We start from the raw sequence: 13,209 nt of genomic DNA, 5'->3' as shown, positions 1-13,209 counted from the left end.
AAGCCCAGATCTCTTGGCTCCCCTGTTTTGACTCACCATTTTTGACTACACAGAGTTGCCTCAGTGATAAGATTTTTGAAAGACTTTTTATTCAGAAACCAGAATCACCCCCATTTAAATAAATGGAAAAGACAGCAGAGGACCCAAGCATGGAATGAATTAGTTCTCTGAATAAACAGGTGGCCACTTGTCCCGCATAATTTTCAATCTTTTGAATCAAATGAGCATAACACCTGTACAGAACTCTCTGGTGAGTATCAGAAGAAGTCTCTGCTGAGACAGTCTCCCAGGCCAATCAGTTAAGGAGATAAAGATGGCTTACATTCTAGCTTTTGGGAATAATGTTTTGTTTTGTTTTTTCAGTTACATGTAGAAACACTTTTTAACATTTGTTTTCTCACTTTTTGAGTTCCAAATTCTTTCCTTTCCTCCCTCCCTTTTTTCCCTCCCCTCTCCCTGAGACAATAAAAAATTTGATAATGGCTCACATGTGCTTTCATACAAAACATATCTCCATATTTGTCATGTTGTGGAAAAAGACACATATCATGGGAAAAAAAAAACTCATGAAGAAAATAAATTGGAAAAATGGTATGCTTTAATCTCCATTCAGACTCTGCCAGTTCTTTTTCTGGTGTTGGGATGATTTACTTTCAGTGAAAAGTAGCTGAGGCAAAGTTCATAAAACACTTCACAGAGATTGCCTCATCTTCACTTCACAACAACCTTGTGAACAAAATGCATCTATTATCCTCAGGTTATAGATGAGGAAACTAAGGCTGAGAGATTTAAAGTGACTTCTCTCACTGTCCTTTCCCATTCCATTAACTTCTATTGAATCTTCACATGTGATAAGGAAAAACAGTTAAGCAAAAGCATCCAAAGTATTGTTTGACAATGCATGAAGTATTCCAAGCTTCCTCTCCTGTCAGGGAGGAGGTTTGTTTCATTGTCTGTTTTCCAAGATCTTGGCTGTTTTCTTTGAGATCAGCTTTCTTTTCATGATCTTTACATTTATGTGGTTGTATTTGTTGTGTATCTTGTGTTCTTGGTTTGTCTTATTTTCTTCCCTATCAGTTCATATAAATCTCCCCATGTTTCTTTGAATTTCTCATATTCGTCATTTCTTACTGTACAATAGTAGTTCGTTACATTCATTTGGAACTTATTTTTAGCTATTCCCCAACTGATTGGGATCCTGCTTTGATTCTGGGTTTTTTGCTTTGTTTTGGAACGTCAGATAGTGAATATTTGGATATAAATGGTACCTCTGTGTGAAGCAACATGGAAAAGAAGAAAGAACACTGGTTTTGGAGTAAGACAACCTGTGTCCAAGGAAGTTGCTTCCCTGATGTTTACTACATGTGTGACCTTGGGCAAATTATTTCACTTCCACCCATCTCCTAAGTCTCTGTTTTTTACTTTGACCTTATTTTTTTTTTTGACAAAGCACTAACTGTAGCTTTGAACCTGGCAGCTCTGAGACTTCATTCATAGAAGCTCCACAAACACTTTCCTACTGGAATGAACAAACTAAAAGCTCAGTATTATGAGTCTCAATTTCCAGCTATTATGCACAGATAGAAATGATCTGTCTCCACTGGGACCAGAAGATGACTCTTGGAGTCCTTAAATCTCCTAAAGGATCTCCCAGGCTAGCCCAGACAGGAGAATCGGTGCTTAGTTTCCTCATTGGAGTATGTTTTTGTCCATCCCTTCAATATTCATGGCATGATGGGTTTTTAAACTGGGAATCAAGTAGATTAAGGTTCCATTCCTTGCTTTATCATTAACAAATTGCGTGACCTTTTGTGAGACTTGGCTTCTCTGAACCTTGATTTCTTTATCTAAGTCAAGGTTGAATTATGTGATCTTTAAGGATCTCCTCTTTAAAAAAATCTATGTTGCATAAGTGACTCCTACAGTAATTTCAAGTACATTGATTGTAAGCACTGTATTATTTTTGTCATCATATCTCTCACACCTGGCTAGTTTTCTAGGGCACTGAGAAGTTGTGGCTTACTCAGGTTCACACAGGCAGTTAGTTATTTGTCAAATGTGGGACCTCAACCAGGGTTTTTCTGTTTTTCTATCCATTAACTAATTAATGCTTCTTACAAGGACATAATAGGAAATTAATATATCTATGCACACATATTAATTAATATGCTAATAATTAATAATATAATGTTTATACTATTTAATATATTTGTTAATATACATATATTAAATGGAATACAATGGAAAAGACCTTCCCATGAAGAGCACTGGAATAGAAATTATAAAAAAGAGAAAAAGAATCATAGGAGCAGAGATTCAGAGTTAGGATCTCTGCTTCTGGTCATTGTCTTACTCTACCTCTACTTCCATTTTATGAGGTAACAAATGCCCAGAAAGTTAAACTATTTGCCCAAGGTCATATAGGCAGCAAATGGAAGAGATGGTTTATGAACCCAGATCCAACCAAGTTTCTAGTGCTCCATGCTAGAAATATACCATTCCTCAACTTCCATCCACTTTAAACCTCACAAAAAGCCCCCAAAGGGGAAGGAGGCAGGACAAGTATAAGGGAAAAAAAGTAAACATAAATATTTACATATATAAATATAGTGAACATACCTAAAAGGATTAATACTATCAGGTACTCTTCAGGATTTATTGATCTAGTGTGATAAAATACCAAGGAAAGATGAGTTTTGAAAAGCACAAGATTTGTTAGGGGGAACTTTTTTTGGGGGGGGTGTCAGGGATTGGCATTGGAGAAATTGGAGTGTGTAGAGACTCATCAGGATTAAGTGATCTTCTACTGTGTGGGAGGGGATATTTTGTAATGTTGTAGATTTTTTAATCACTATTTCTTTTTATGTGTTTATAAAATGACCATTATAACCTAGATATTAAATCCTGTTATGGGATACAAAGCCCAAGATGAAGCAACACTTAAAGATAACAGTATTAAGGAAGATTAGAGGTAGGAAGAGTTTAGGGGGAAAGATAAGTTCTATTTTGGATATGTGTAGTTTAAGATATCTACTGGACAGTTCAACTTGTCTGAAAAGAAGTTGGAGGTCAGCAAAAAGAGTATAGAGTCAGTCAAGTAAATTTGAGAGTCATCTGCATAGAGATGATGATGAAGCCTATTGGAGTTAATGAGATCATTAAGTGAAATACTACAGAGAGAGAAGAGAAGAGGGCCCAAGATATAGCCCTGAGAGACACCTATGACTAGAGGCTATGACCTGGATGAAGATCCAGCAAAGCAGAATGAGATGGACTCCCTGATAGGTAGGAGAACTAATAAAATATGGTATCCAGAAAACCTAGAGAGAAGAGAGCATCAAGGAAAAGCAACAGGGTCAGAGGATATCAAGAAGTCTTGATGCAACTTGTCAATTATCCTTTTATTACACAAGACAAATCTTGCCTTTGACATTTACTACCAATATGACTTTGAGCAAGTCATTTCATTCATAAGGAAAATGATGTGATTAGACTAGATGTGTCTTCTAGATCTATGATCCTACATTTTCAGTGGTAGATATTCCTACTGTCCTATATGAACATAAAAAGATGGTGAGTTGACTACTTGAACAGTAGAAGTCACACAAGAAAATCTCTTCCATTATACCTTTCTAGCATGTATGAAGGCAGTTTTTAAATCTAATCCCTATTTTTCTTCACTTCTTTCTTTCATTTTTATTAATAATCTCAACAAACATCTAATCTAATAAGCATCATTTTTTTGCTTTTCTTCTAGGTGGTGTTTATGATATTCTGGGCACTGTTTTTGCTTGACCGAGAACTAGTTTACCCTAAGACCCTGGATGAAGTCTTTCCAAAATGGTTCAATCATGCTATGGTGAGTTCTCCCATACTACAGGAGAAAAACAAAAGAGGAATGATCCTTGAAAGTCAATAACATATGCACTGAATTTTCCAATGTGACATTACTTATATTTCTAAGAAGTTTCCTAATTACTTTTTCCATCTTCCCCTTCCACCCCATCCCTTCTTACCCCTCACAGGATATTTTAAGATTTCATCTAGTGGAATAAAGTGAATAAAAATTGATGCTATAATTCCCTAAAGGTGCTATTTTTCTAAGAGGATATCAGGAGCCATGACTGCCTGATAAGTTGCTTAGGATATCATTGAAAAAAAAGTGTGACCATAAAGGCATGGCAGCATTGAAGCAATTACAGTCCTAAAGAGAATCTGTGTCAAAAAGGAGCCCATCATGGCATCCCAAATGATTAGGAATTCAGCTGAATAATGGCTTTGGCAAACAGCAGGCAAACCCATCCCCTCTCCCCCAACAAATTGGAAAAAAAAGAAGGGAATGTCTGAAAGCACAGTAATTTCTAAGCCGATAGATCTTCACTACTGTATCTTTTGGTAAAAACAATAAAGAATAGATTCTATCAATCAACATTCTATAATTAAGCACTTACATCAAGCATAAGTACATTGAAGAAGCTATTAGCACAGTGCATAAAGCACTGACCTGGACTGGGGAACACCTGAATTCAGTCTCTCCCTCAGATATGTCCTACCTATGTGACTCTGAGTAAGTTATATACCATGTTTATTTCAATTTCCTCAACTGTAAAATGGAGAAAATAATAGCATCTAATTCTCAGGGTTGTTGTGAAGATCAAATTAGATAATATTTATAAAAGAAATCATAGTAAGTGCTCTAGAAATGCTTATTCTTTTTTCTTAGTAAAATACATGTATACACATATATAACATGTGTATATGTATTTGTGTGTGTATATGTATATGTATGTGTGTGTGTGTAGTCAGGTGGCTTGGAGGAGTGAGAATCAGGCCTGGAGTCAGGAGGACCTTGGTTCAAATCTGTCCTCAGATATTTCCTGGCTATATGGCTATATTATATGACCCTGGGCAAGTCATTTAACCCCATTTGTCTAGCCCTTACCATTCTTCTGCCTTGGATTGCAAGACAAAATGTAAGGGTTTTTTTCTTTGTTTCTTTTTACTTTTTAAAGAATGAATATAACATAAACAGAAAGTAGTTTGGGGAAGAAGAGCACTAATAGCTGGGGGTCAGTGGATATAACCAAGAAGGTAGTATTTAAACTGGGTTTTCAGAAATTTCAAAAGATTTCAAAATTTCAAAATTCAAAATTTCAAAAGATGAAGAGGAAAAATATACTAAGCAGTGGGGAAAGCCACATATTGTTCAGTGATTAAATGTTTATAATGCATATTTCTCAAAAGAACCTTGTGGGATTGGTAGCATGAGTGTTTTCATCCCTATTTTATAGATGAAGAAAAAAATAGTCTGGTGAACAAAATGTTGGTCTTCGAGACAGGAGCATTTGGTTCAAATCTTGCCTCAGACACTTCTATCATTTGACACGGGGCAAGTCACTTGCCCTCTCTTGACCTCAGGTTTCCACATGTTAAGTGAGGGCACTGGACCTGGTGATGTCCAAAGTTCCTGCCAAAGCAAAAACCCAGATGGGCTGGCTCTAGATTTGGCTTTTTTTAATTTTTTTTATTTTTATAGTCCATTGTCTCACTGAGAATAAAATAAGGACAGTCTTGTCCTTCATGTACTCTTACTTTTTAATGGATTGAATAGTTTCCATTATTGTTGGTTTCCTCAATTGTACCATAAAGATAATAGCCATTAAGGTAAAGAGTATTTATTAAATGCTCCATTTATACCAGTCACTATACTCAGCTGGGGATACAGAGAAAGATAAAACCAGTCTTCACCTTCAAGAAGCTCCCAATCTCATGGAGGAGACAACATGTAAACAATTATGTACCAGCAAGATATATACAAATCAAATGGGGGAACAAAAATTAAGGAGAAATGGGAAAGGCTTTTATGCAGAAGGTGAAATTTCAGATAAGACTTTAAAAACTTGATAAACAGAGATCTCTTTTGTTGTTTGTATCAAAGACTAAGAATACTTAGATGACTTACCTCACAAGGCTGTTGTAAGGATACAACATGGTAATGTATTTAAAGTGCTTTGTAAATGTAACACAGTGTCTAAAAGCCAGTTAATACTGGCTCTTAAATGCAGATTGAAATGCAAAAAAGATTATGGCAAACTGAAGAGAGGTGGGGAGCTCAGGGGAAGACCAAGAGATAAAGTTGTGATCTATGACTGAGCTGGGCATCTGAGTCACTGATGCCCAAATGCTAACCAATCATTAAAGGTCTTAGCGCAACTCCTCAGTACTTGCAAATGGATTTCTGTATCTAGTTGTCATTTACAAAGAGGAGTCCAGTTCTGAGATGTTAAGGACACCAAGGAACTTGAAAAATACAAACACAATGGGAAATCTGGACTCTCAGAATACTTTCCACTTTCTCATGAGTTAAATGATCATTTTTTTTTTTTGCTATATGGTACTCTTTTTTTAAAATTATTTTTATTTAAAATATTTTATTTGATCATTTCCAAGCATTATTCATTAAAGACATAGATCATTTTCTTTTCCTCCCCCCCACCTCCCATAGCCGATGCTTAAATCCACTGGGCATTACATGTTTTCTTGATTTGAACCCATTGCTGTCGATAATATTTGCATTAGAGTGTTCATTTAGAGTCTCTCCCTGTCATGTCCCCTCAACCGCTTTATTCAGGCAGTTGCTTTTCCTCGGTGTTTCTATTCCCACAGTTTATCCTCTGCTTATGAATGGTGTTTTTTTTTCTCCTAGATCCCTGCAGATTGTTCAGGGACATTACACCGCCACTAATGGAGATGTCCATTATGTTCGATTATACCACATGTATTAGTCTCTGTGTACAATGTTCTCCTGGTTCTGCTCCTCTCGCTCTGCATCACTTCCTAGAGGTTGTTCCAGTCTCCATGGAACTCTTCCACTTTATTAGCACAATTAGCACTTTTAGCACAATAGTATTCCATCACCAACATATACCACAATTTGCTCAGTCATTCCCCAATTGATGGGCATCCCCTCGTTTTCCAATTTTTGACCACCACAAAGAGCGCAGCTATGAATATTCTTGTACAAGTCTTTTTGTCCATTATCTCTTTGGGGTACAGACCCAGCAGTGCTATGGCTGGATCAAAGGGTAGATATTCTTTTGTCACCCTTTGGGCATAGTTCCAAATTGCCCTCCAGAATGGTTGGATCAGTTCACAACTCCACCAGCAATGAATTAATGTCCCTACTTTGCCACATCCCCTCCAGCATTCATTACTTTCCTTTGCTGTTATGTTAGCCAATCTGCTAGGTGTAAGGTGATACCTCAGAGTTGTTTTGATTTGCATCTCTCGGATTATAAGAGATTTAGAACACTTCTTCATGTGCTTATTAATAGTTTTGATTTCTTTATCTGAGAACTGCCTATCCATGTCCCTTGCCCATTTATCAATTGGAGAATGGCTTGATTTTTTGTACAGTTGGTTTAGCTCTTTATAAATTTGAGTCATTAAACCTTTGTCAGAGGTTTCTCTGAAGATTTTTTCCCAATTTGTTGTTTCCCTTCTGATTTTAGTTACATTGGTTTTGTTTGTGCAAAAGCTTTTTAATTTGATGTAGTCAAAATTATTTATTTTACATTTTGTGATTCTTTCTATGTCTTGCTTGGTTTTAAAGTCTTTCCCCTCCCAAAGATCTGACAGATATACTATTCTGTGTTTACCCAATTTACTTATGGTTTCCTTCTTTATGTTTAAGTCATTCACCCATTTTGAATTTATCTTGGTATAGGGTGTAAGGTGTTGATCTATTCCTAGTCTCTCCCACACTGTCTTCCAATTTTCCCAGCAGTTTTTATCGAATAGTGGATTTTTGTCCCAAAAGCTGGGATCTTTGGGTTTATCATATACTGTCTTGCTGAGGTCGCTTTCCACCAGTCTATTTTACTGATCTTCCTTTCTGTTTCTTAGCCAGTACCAAATTGTTTTGATGATTGCTGCTTTGAAATATAGTTTAAGGTCAGGGACTGCAAGACCCCATCATATGTGTTTTTTTTTTCAGTATTTCCCTGGATATCCTTGATCTTTTGTTGTTCCAAATGAATTTTATTATGGTTTTTTCTAAATCAGTGAAGAAGAATTTTGGGAGTTCAATGGGTATAGCACTAAATAGATAAATAAGTTTGGGTAGGATGGTCATTTTTATTATATTGGCTCATCCTATCCATGAGCAGTTAATGTTTTTCCAATTGCTCAAGTCTAGTTTTAGTTGTATGGAGAGTGTTTTGTAGTTGTGTTCATATAGTTCCTGTGTTTGTCTTGGGAGATAGATTCCTAGGTATTTTATTTTGTCTAAGGTGATTTTGAATGGGATTTCGCTTTCTAGTTTTTGCTGCTGAGCTGTGTTGGAGATATATAGAAAAGCTGATGATTTATGTGGGTTTATTTTGTATCCTGCAACTTTGCTAAAGTTGTTGATTATTTCAATTAGCTTTTTGGTTGAATCTCTAGGATTCTTTAAGTAGACCATCATGTCATCTGCAAAGAGTGATAACTTGGTCTCCTCCTTGCCTATTTTGATGCCTTCAATTTCTTTTTCTTCTCTAATTGCTACTGCTAGTGTTTCTTGTACAATGTCAAATAGTAGAGGTGATAATGGGCATCCTTGTTTCACTCCTGATCTTATTGGGAATGCATCTAGTTTATCCCTATTGTAGATGATATTAGCTGATGGTTTTAGATATATACTATTTATTATTTTTAGGAACGACCCTTCTATTCCTATGCTTTCTAGTGTTTTTAATAGGAATGGGTGTTGTATTTTATCAAAGGCTTTTTCTGCATCTATTGAGATAATCATGTGATTCTTGTTGGTTTGCTTGTTGATGTGGTCAATTATGTGGATGGTTTTCCTAATATTGAACCAGCCCTGCATCCCTGGTATGAATCCTACTTGATCGTGGTGGATGACCTTCTGATCACTTGCTGGAGTCTTTTTGCTAGTATCCTATTTAAGATTTTTGCATCTATACTCATTAGGGAGATTGGTCTATAGTTTTCTTTCTCTGTTTTTGACCTGCCTGGTTTTGGAATCAGTACCATATTTGTGTCATAAAAGGAGTTTGGTAGAACTCCCTCTTTGTTTATTATGTCAAAATGTTTGTATAGTATTGGGATTAACTGTTCTCTGAATGTTTGATAGAATTCACTGGTGTGACTTCCGGGTAATCATGGCTGCAATCTAGACCCCGCACGCTTCCTCTCCCCAGCACCGAACGAAATAGACTACATCAAAGGAGCATAAAATCACCTTTGGAGGAACAGAAGGACTCCCCAGTACCCCACAGAGGCAAAGGTACGTGGGGCTTGAACATTTCCACACTAAAATAAGAAGGAAAAGCTTGCACAGAAAAGTGAACTGAGCCGCCCTTCCCCCACCCCACCTCCCCCACTAAACCAGAGTGAGCTACCTGAGCGCTCAACGGGACAGCGAGTGAGTGGGGAGCGTCTCTGTCTGGGGGGGCACTCCAGGGTCCTTGGGATCTGGGGACTGCCAGGAAAAAACGTCTCAGGGCGCTTTCACTGGAGAAGCCAGCGGACCTGGTCTTGGGGCGGGCTGCGCTGAACAACTCGCGCTGATTATCTGGGCGGAGCTGAATACCTGGGCTCAGAGGCTGGGAAGAACTAGTCTGAAGCAACCTAAATTCACAGAAAAACCGCTCTTATAACCCAGACCCCAGACCAAAAAGGAAAGGGAAATAAAACCACCAAAGGGATGGCTCACATGGCCCAAAATCAAGCCTCCAGGAAGAAAGGGAAAAAAGTGACTATTGAAAACTTTTATGGTGGAAGTACCCAAGGAAAAGAGGAGAATGAGGAGGAAATCCAAAAAAATTCAGAACACGCCTCCCAAAATGGAAACTATCAACAAGCTCTGGAAGATCTCAAACTGGAACTTATCCAAAAGATGGAAACCTTCTGGAAAGAAAAATGGGAGAAAGAGATCAGCTGTCTGACAGATAAGACTGCTCAATTGGAAAAAGAACTCGAAGCATCCAATAGAAGGGCAGACAAGGCTGAAAAGCAAATCCAGTCCCTAATGACCAGAATTAAGCACCTCGAAGAAAGTGAGATGATAAAACAGCAAGAATCAATAAAGCAAACCCAAATAATTAATGAATTGGAAGAAAACATAAAATATCTCACTGAGAAGGTCACGGACCTGGAGAACAGAGGAAGACGAGAAAATCTCCGTATCATCGGTCTCCCAGAAAAACCAGAGGTAAACAACAAATTGGATATTATTCTAGAGGAGATTATAAAAGAAAATTGCCCCCACGTTCTGGAGCAAGGGGGCAAAATAGAAATAGAAAGGATTCATAGAACACCTTCTATACTAAATCCCCAAAAGACAACGCCTAGGAATGTAATTGCCAAATTCAAGAGCTTCCAAGTAAAGGAGAAAATCCTACAAGAAGCCAAGAAGAAGAGCTTCAGATATAAGGGGGCTCCCATAAGGATCACACACGACTTAGCGGCTAATACACTGAGAGACCGCAAAGCATGGAACACGATATTTAGAAAGGCAAGAGAGCTGGGTCTCCAACCAAGAATCAACTACCCAGCAAAACTGACTATATACTTCCAGGGGAAAGTATGGGCATTCAACAAAATAGAAGATTTCCAAGCATTTGCTAAGAAAAGACCAGAGCTCTGTGGAAAGTTCGATATCCAAGCACAGAAAGCAAGAGAAACATGAAAAGGTAAATATGAAAGAAAGGGAAAAGGAGATAAATCTTATCTTTCTCTTTAAGTCAAACTCTCTTCTATAAGGACTACATTTACATCTAATTATATATATTAATATGTGGGGAAAATGTTTTGTGTAACTCTCATAAATTGTATCATCATAAGAGTAGTTAGAAGAAACATGCATAGGGAAAGATTGGGGAATTAAGAAGATTTGGGGAAAGTTGGGGCAAAAAAAGGAAAAGGGAGGGGGGAACCGTGATAATACTAAGATTAACTTCAAGAAATAGGGGGGGAATCAATAGAATAAACTTTCCCATATAAAGATACACATGGGAAGGGGAGGGGAAGAACTCTCATATGAGAAGGAGAGGAAGAGAGCGTGAAGTGGAATTACTTAAACCTTACTCTCAGTGAAATCAAATCTGAGAGGGAAGAACATCTAGATCCAGTGGGATCCTGAATTCTATCTTATCCATTAGGGCAAGAAAGAAAGGAAAATTAAGGAGGGGGAGGGGGGAGGGAGTACAAAAAGGGAGGGAAGGAGAGGGGGGAGGGGAAGGGAGCATAAAAAGGGAGGGGATAGAAAGGGAAGCATCTCAAGGGAGGGGACTAGGGGGACTGACCTAAAGTAAATCACTGGTTCAAAAGGAGAAAGCTAAAGAAGAAAGGTCAGAACTAGGGGAAGACATCAAAATGCCAGCGAATCCACAAATAACAATCATAACTTTGAACGTGAATGGGATGAACTCACCCATAAAACGCAGACAAATAGCAGATTGGATTAGAACCCAAAACCCTACCATATGTTGTTTTCAAGAAACACATATGAGACGGGTTGACACTCACAAGGTTAGAATTAAAGGTTGGAGTAAGACCTTTTGGGCCTCAACCGATAGAAAGAAGGCAGGAGTTGCAATCATGATATCTGACAAAGCCAAAGTACAAATAGACCTGATCAAAAGGGACAGGGAAGGTAAATATATTCTGCTAAAAGGAAGTATAGACAATGAGGAAATATCACTAATCAACATGTATGCACCAAATGGTATAGCATCCAAATTTTTAATAGAGAAACTAGGAGAATTGAAGGAGGAATTAAACAGTAAAACCATATTAGTGGGAGACTTGAACCAACCACTGTCAAATTTAGATAAATCAAATCAAAAAATAAATAAGAAAGAGGTAAAAGAGGTGAATGAAATCTTAGAAAAATTAGAATTAATAGACATATGGAGAAAAATAAATAGGGACAAAAAAGAATACACCTTCTTTTCAGCACCACATGGCACATTCACAAAAATAGATCATACACTAGGTCATAGAAACATGGCACTTAAATGCAGAAAAGCAGAAATATTAACTGCAGCCTTTTCAGATCACAAGGCAATTAAAATATTGATCGGCAAGGGTACATGGAGACCCAAATCAAAAATTAATTGGAAATTAAATAACATGATACTCCAAAATCGGATAGTTAGAGAAGAAATCATAGAAACAATTAACAATTTCGTTGAAGAAAATGACAACGGCGAAACATCCTTTCAAACCTTATGGGATGCAGCCAAGGCAGTACTTAGAGGAAAATTCATATCCCTGAGTGCATATATTAACAAATTAGGGAGGACAGAGACCAAGGAATTGGAAATGCAAATCAAAAAACTTGAGAATGAACAAATTAAAAACCCCCAGAAGAAAACCAAACTAGAGATCCTAAAAATTAAGGGAGAAATTAATAAAATAGAAAGTGACAGAACTATTGAGCTAATAAACAAGACTAGAAGCTGGTACTTTGAAAAAACAGACAAAATAGACAAAGTACTGGTTAATTTAATTAAAAAAAGGAAAGAAGAAAGGCAAATTAATAGCATCAAGGATGAAAAGGGGGATCTCACCTCAAATGAAGAGGAAATTAAGGCAATCATTAAAAACTACTTTGCCCAACTATATGGCAATAAATATACCAATCTAGGTGATATGGATGAATATTTACAAAAATATAAATTGCCTAGACTAACAGAAGAAGAAATAGTTTTCTTAAATAATCCCATATCAGAAATTGAAATCCATCAAGCCATCAAAGAACTGCCTAAGAAAAAATCCCCAGGGCCGGATGGATTCACCAGTGAATTCTATCAAACATTCAGAGAACAGTTAACCCCAATATTATACAAACTATTTGACATAATAAGCAAAGAGGGAGTCCTACCAAACTCCTTTTATGACACAAGCATGGTACTAATTCCAAAGCCAGGCAGGCCAAAAACAGAGAAAGAAAACTATAGGCCAATCTCCCTAATGAATATAGATGCAAAAATCTTAAATAGGATACTAGCAAAAAGACTCCAGCAAGTGATTAGAAGGGTCATCCACCATGATCAAGTAGGATTCATACCAGGGATGCAGGGCTGGTTCAACATTAGGAAAACTATCCACATAATTGACCACATCAACAAGCAAACCAACAAGAATCACATGATTATCTCAATAGATGCAGAAAAAGCCTTTGATAAAATACAACACCCA

The 13,209-nt window shown here is 37.2% G+C and overlaps 1 protein-coding gene across 2 annotated transcripts in view; it reads left to right on the top strand.

Moving 5' to 3' along the window:
* Nucleotides 1-13,209, top strand: part of ADTRP (androgen dependent TFPI regulating protein) — a 153,922-nt gene that overhangs the window by 24,409 nt on the left and 116,304 nt on the right. For both annotated transcript variants that reach the window (XM_056823435.1, XM_056823434.1), the window contains exon 3: nt 3,758-3,859. In XM_056823435.1, coding sequence (XP_056679413.1) covers nt 3,758-3,859 — 102 coding nt within the window. The remainder of the gene's footprint in view (nt 1-3,757; nt 3,860-13,209) is intronic.

Source organism: Monodelphis domestica, chromosome 3 (genome assembly GCF_027887165.1).
Source record: "Monodelphis domestica isolate mMonDom1 chromosome 3, mMonDom1.pri, whole genome shotgun sequence".
NCBI classification, from domain to species: Eukaryota; Metazoa; Chordata; class Mammalia; order Didelphimorphia; family Didelphidae; genus Monodelphis; species Monodelphis domestica.
This window is presented reverse-complemented; position numbering and strand designations above follow the sequence as displayed.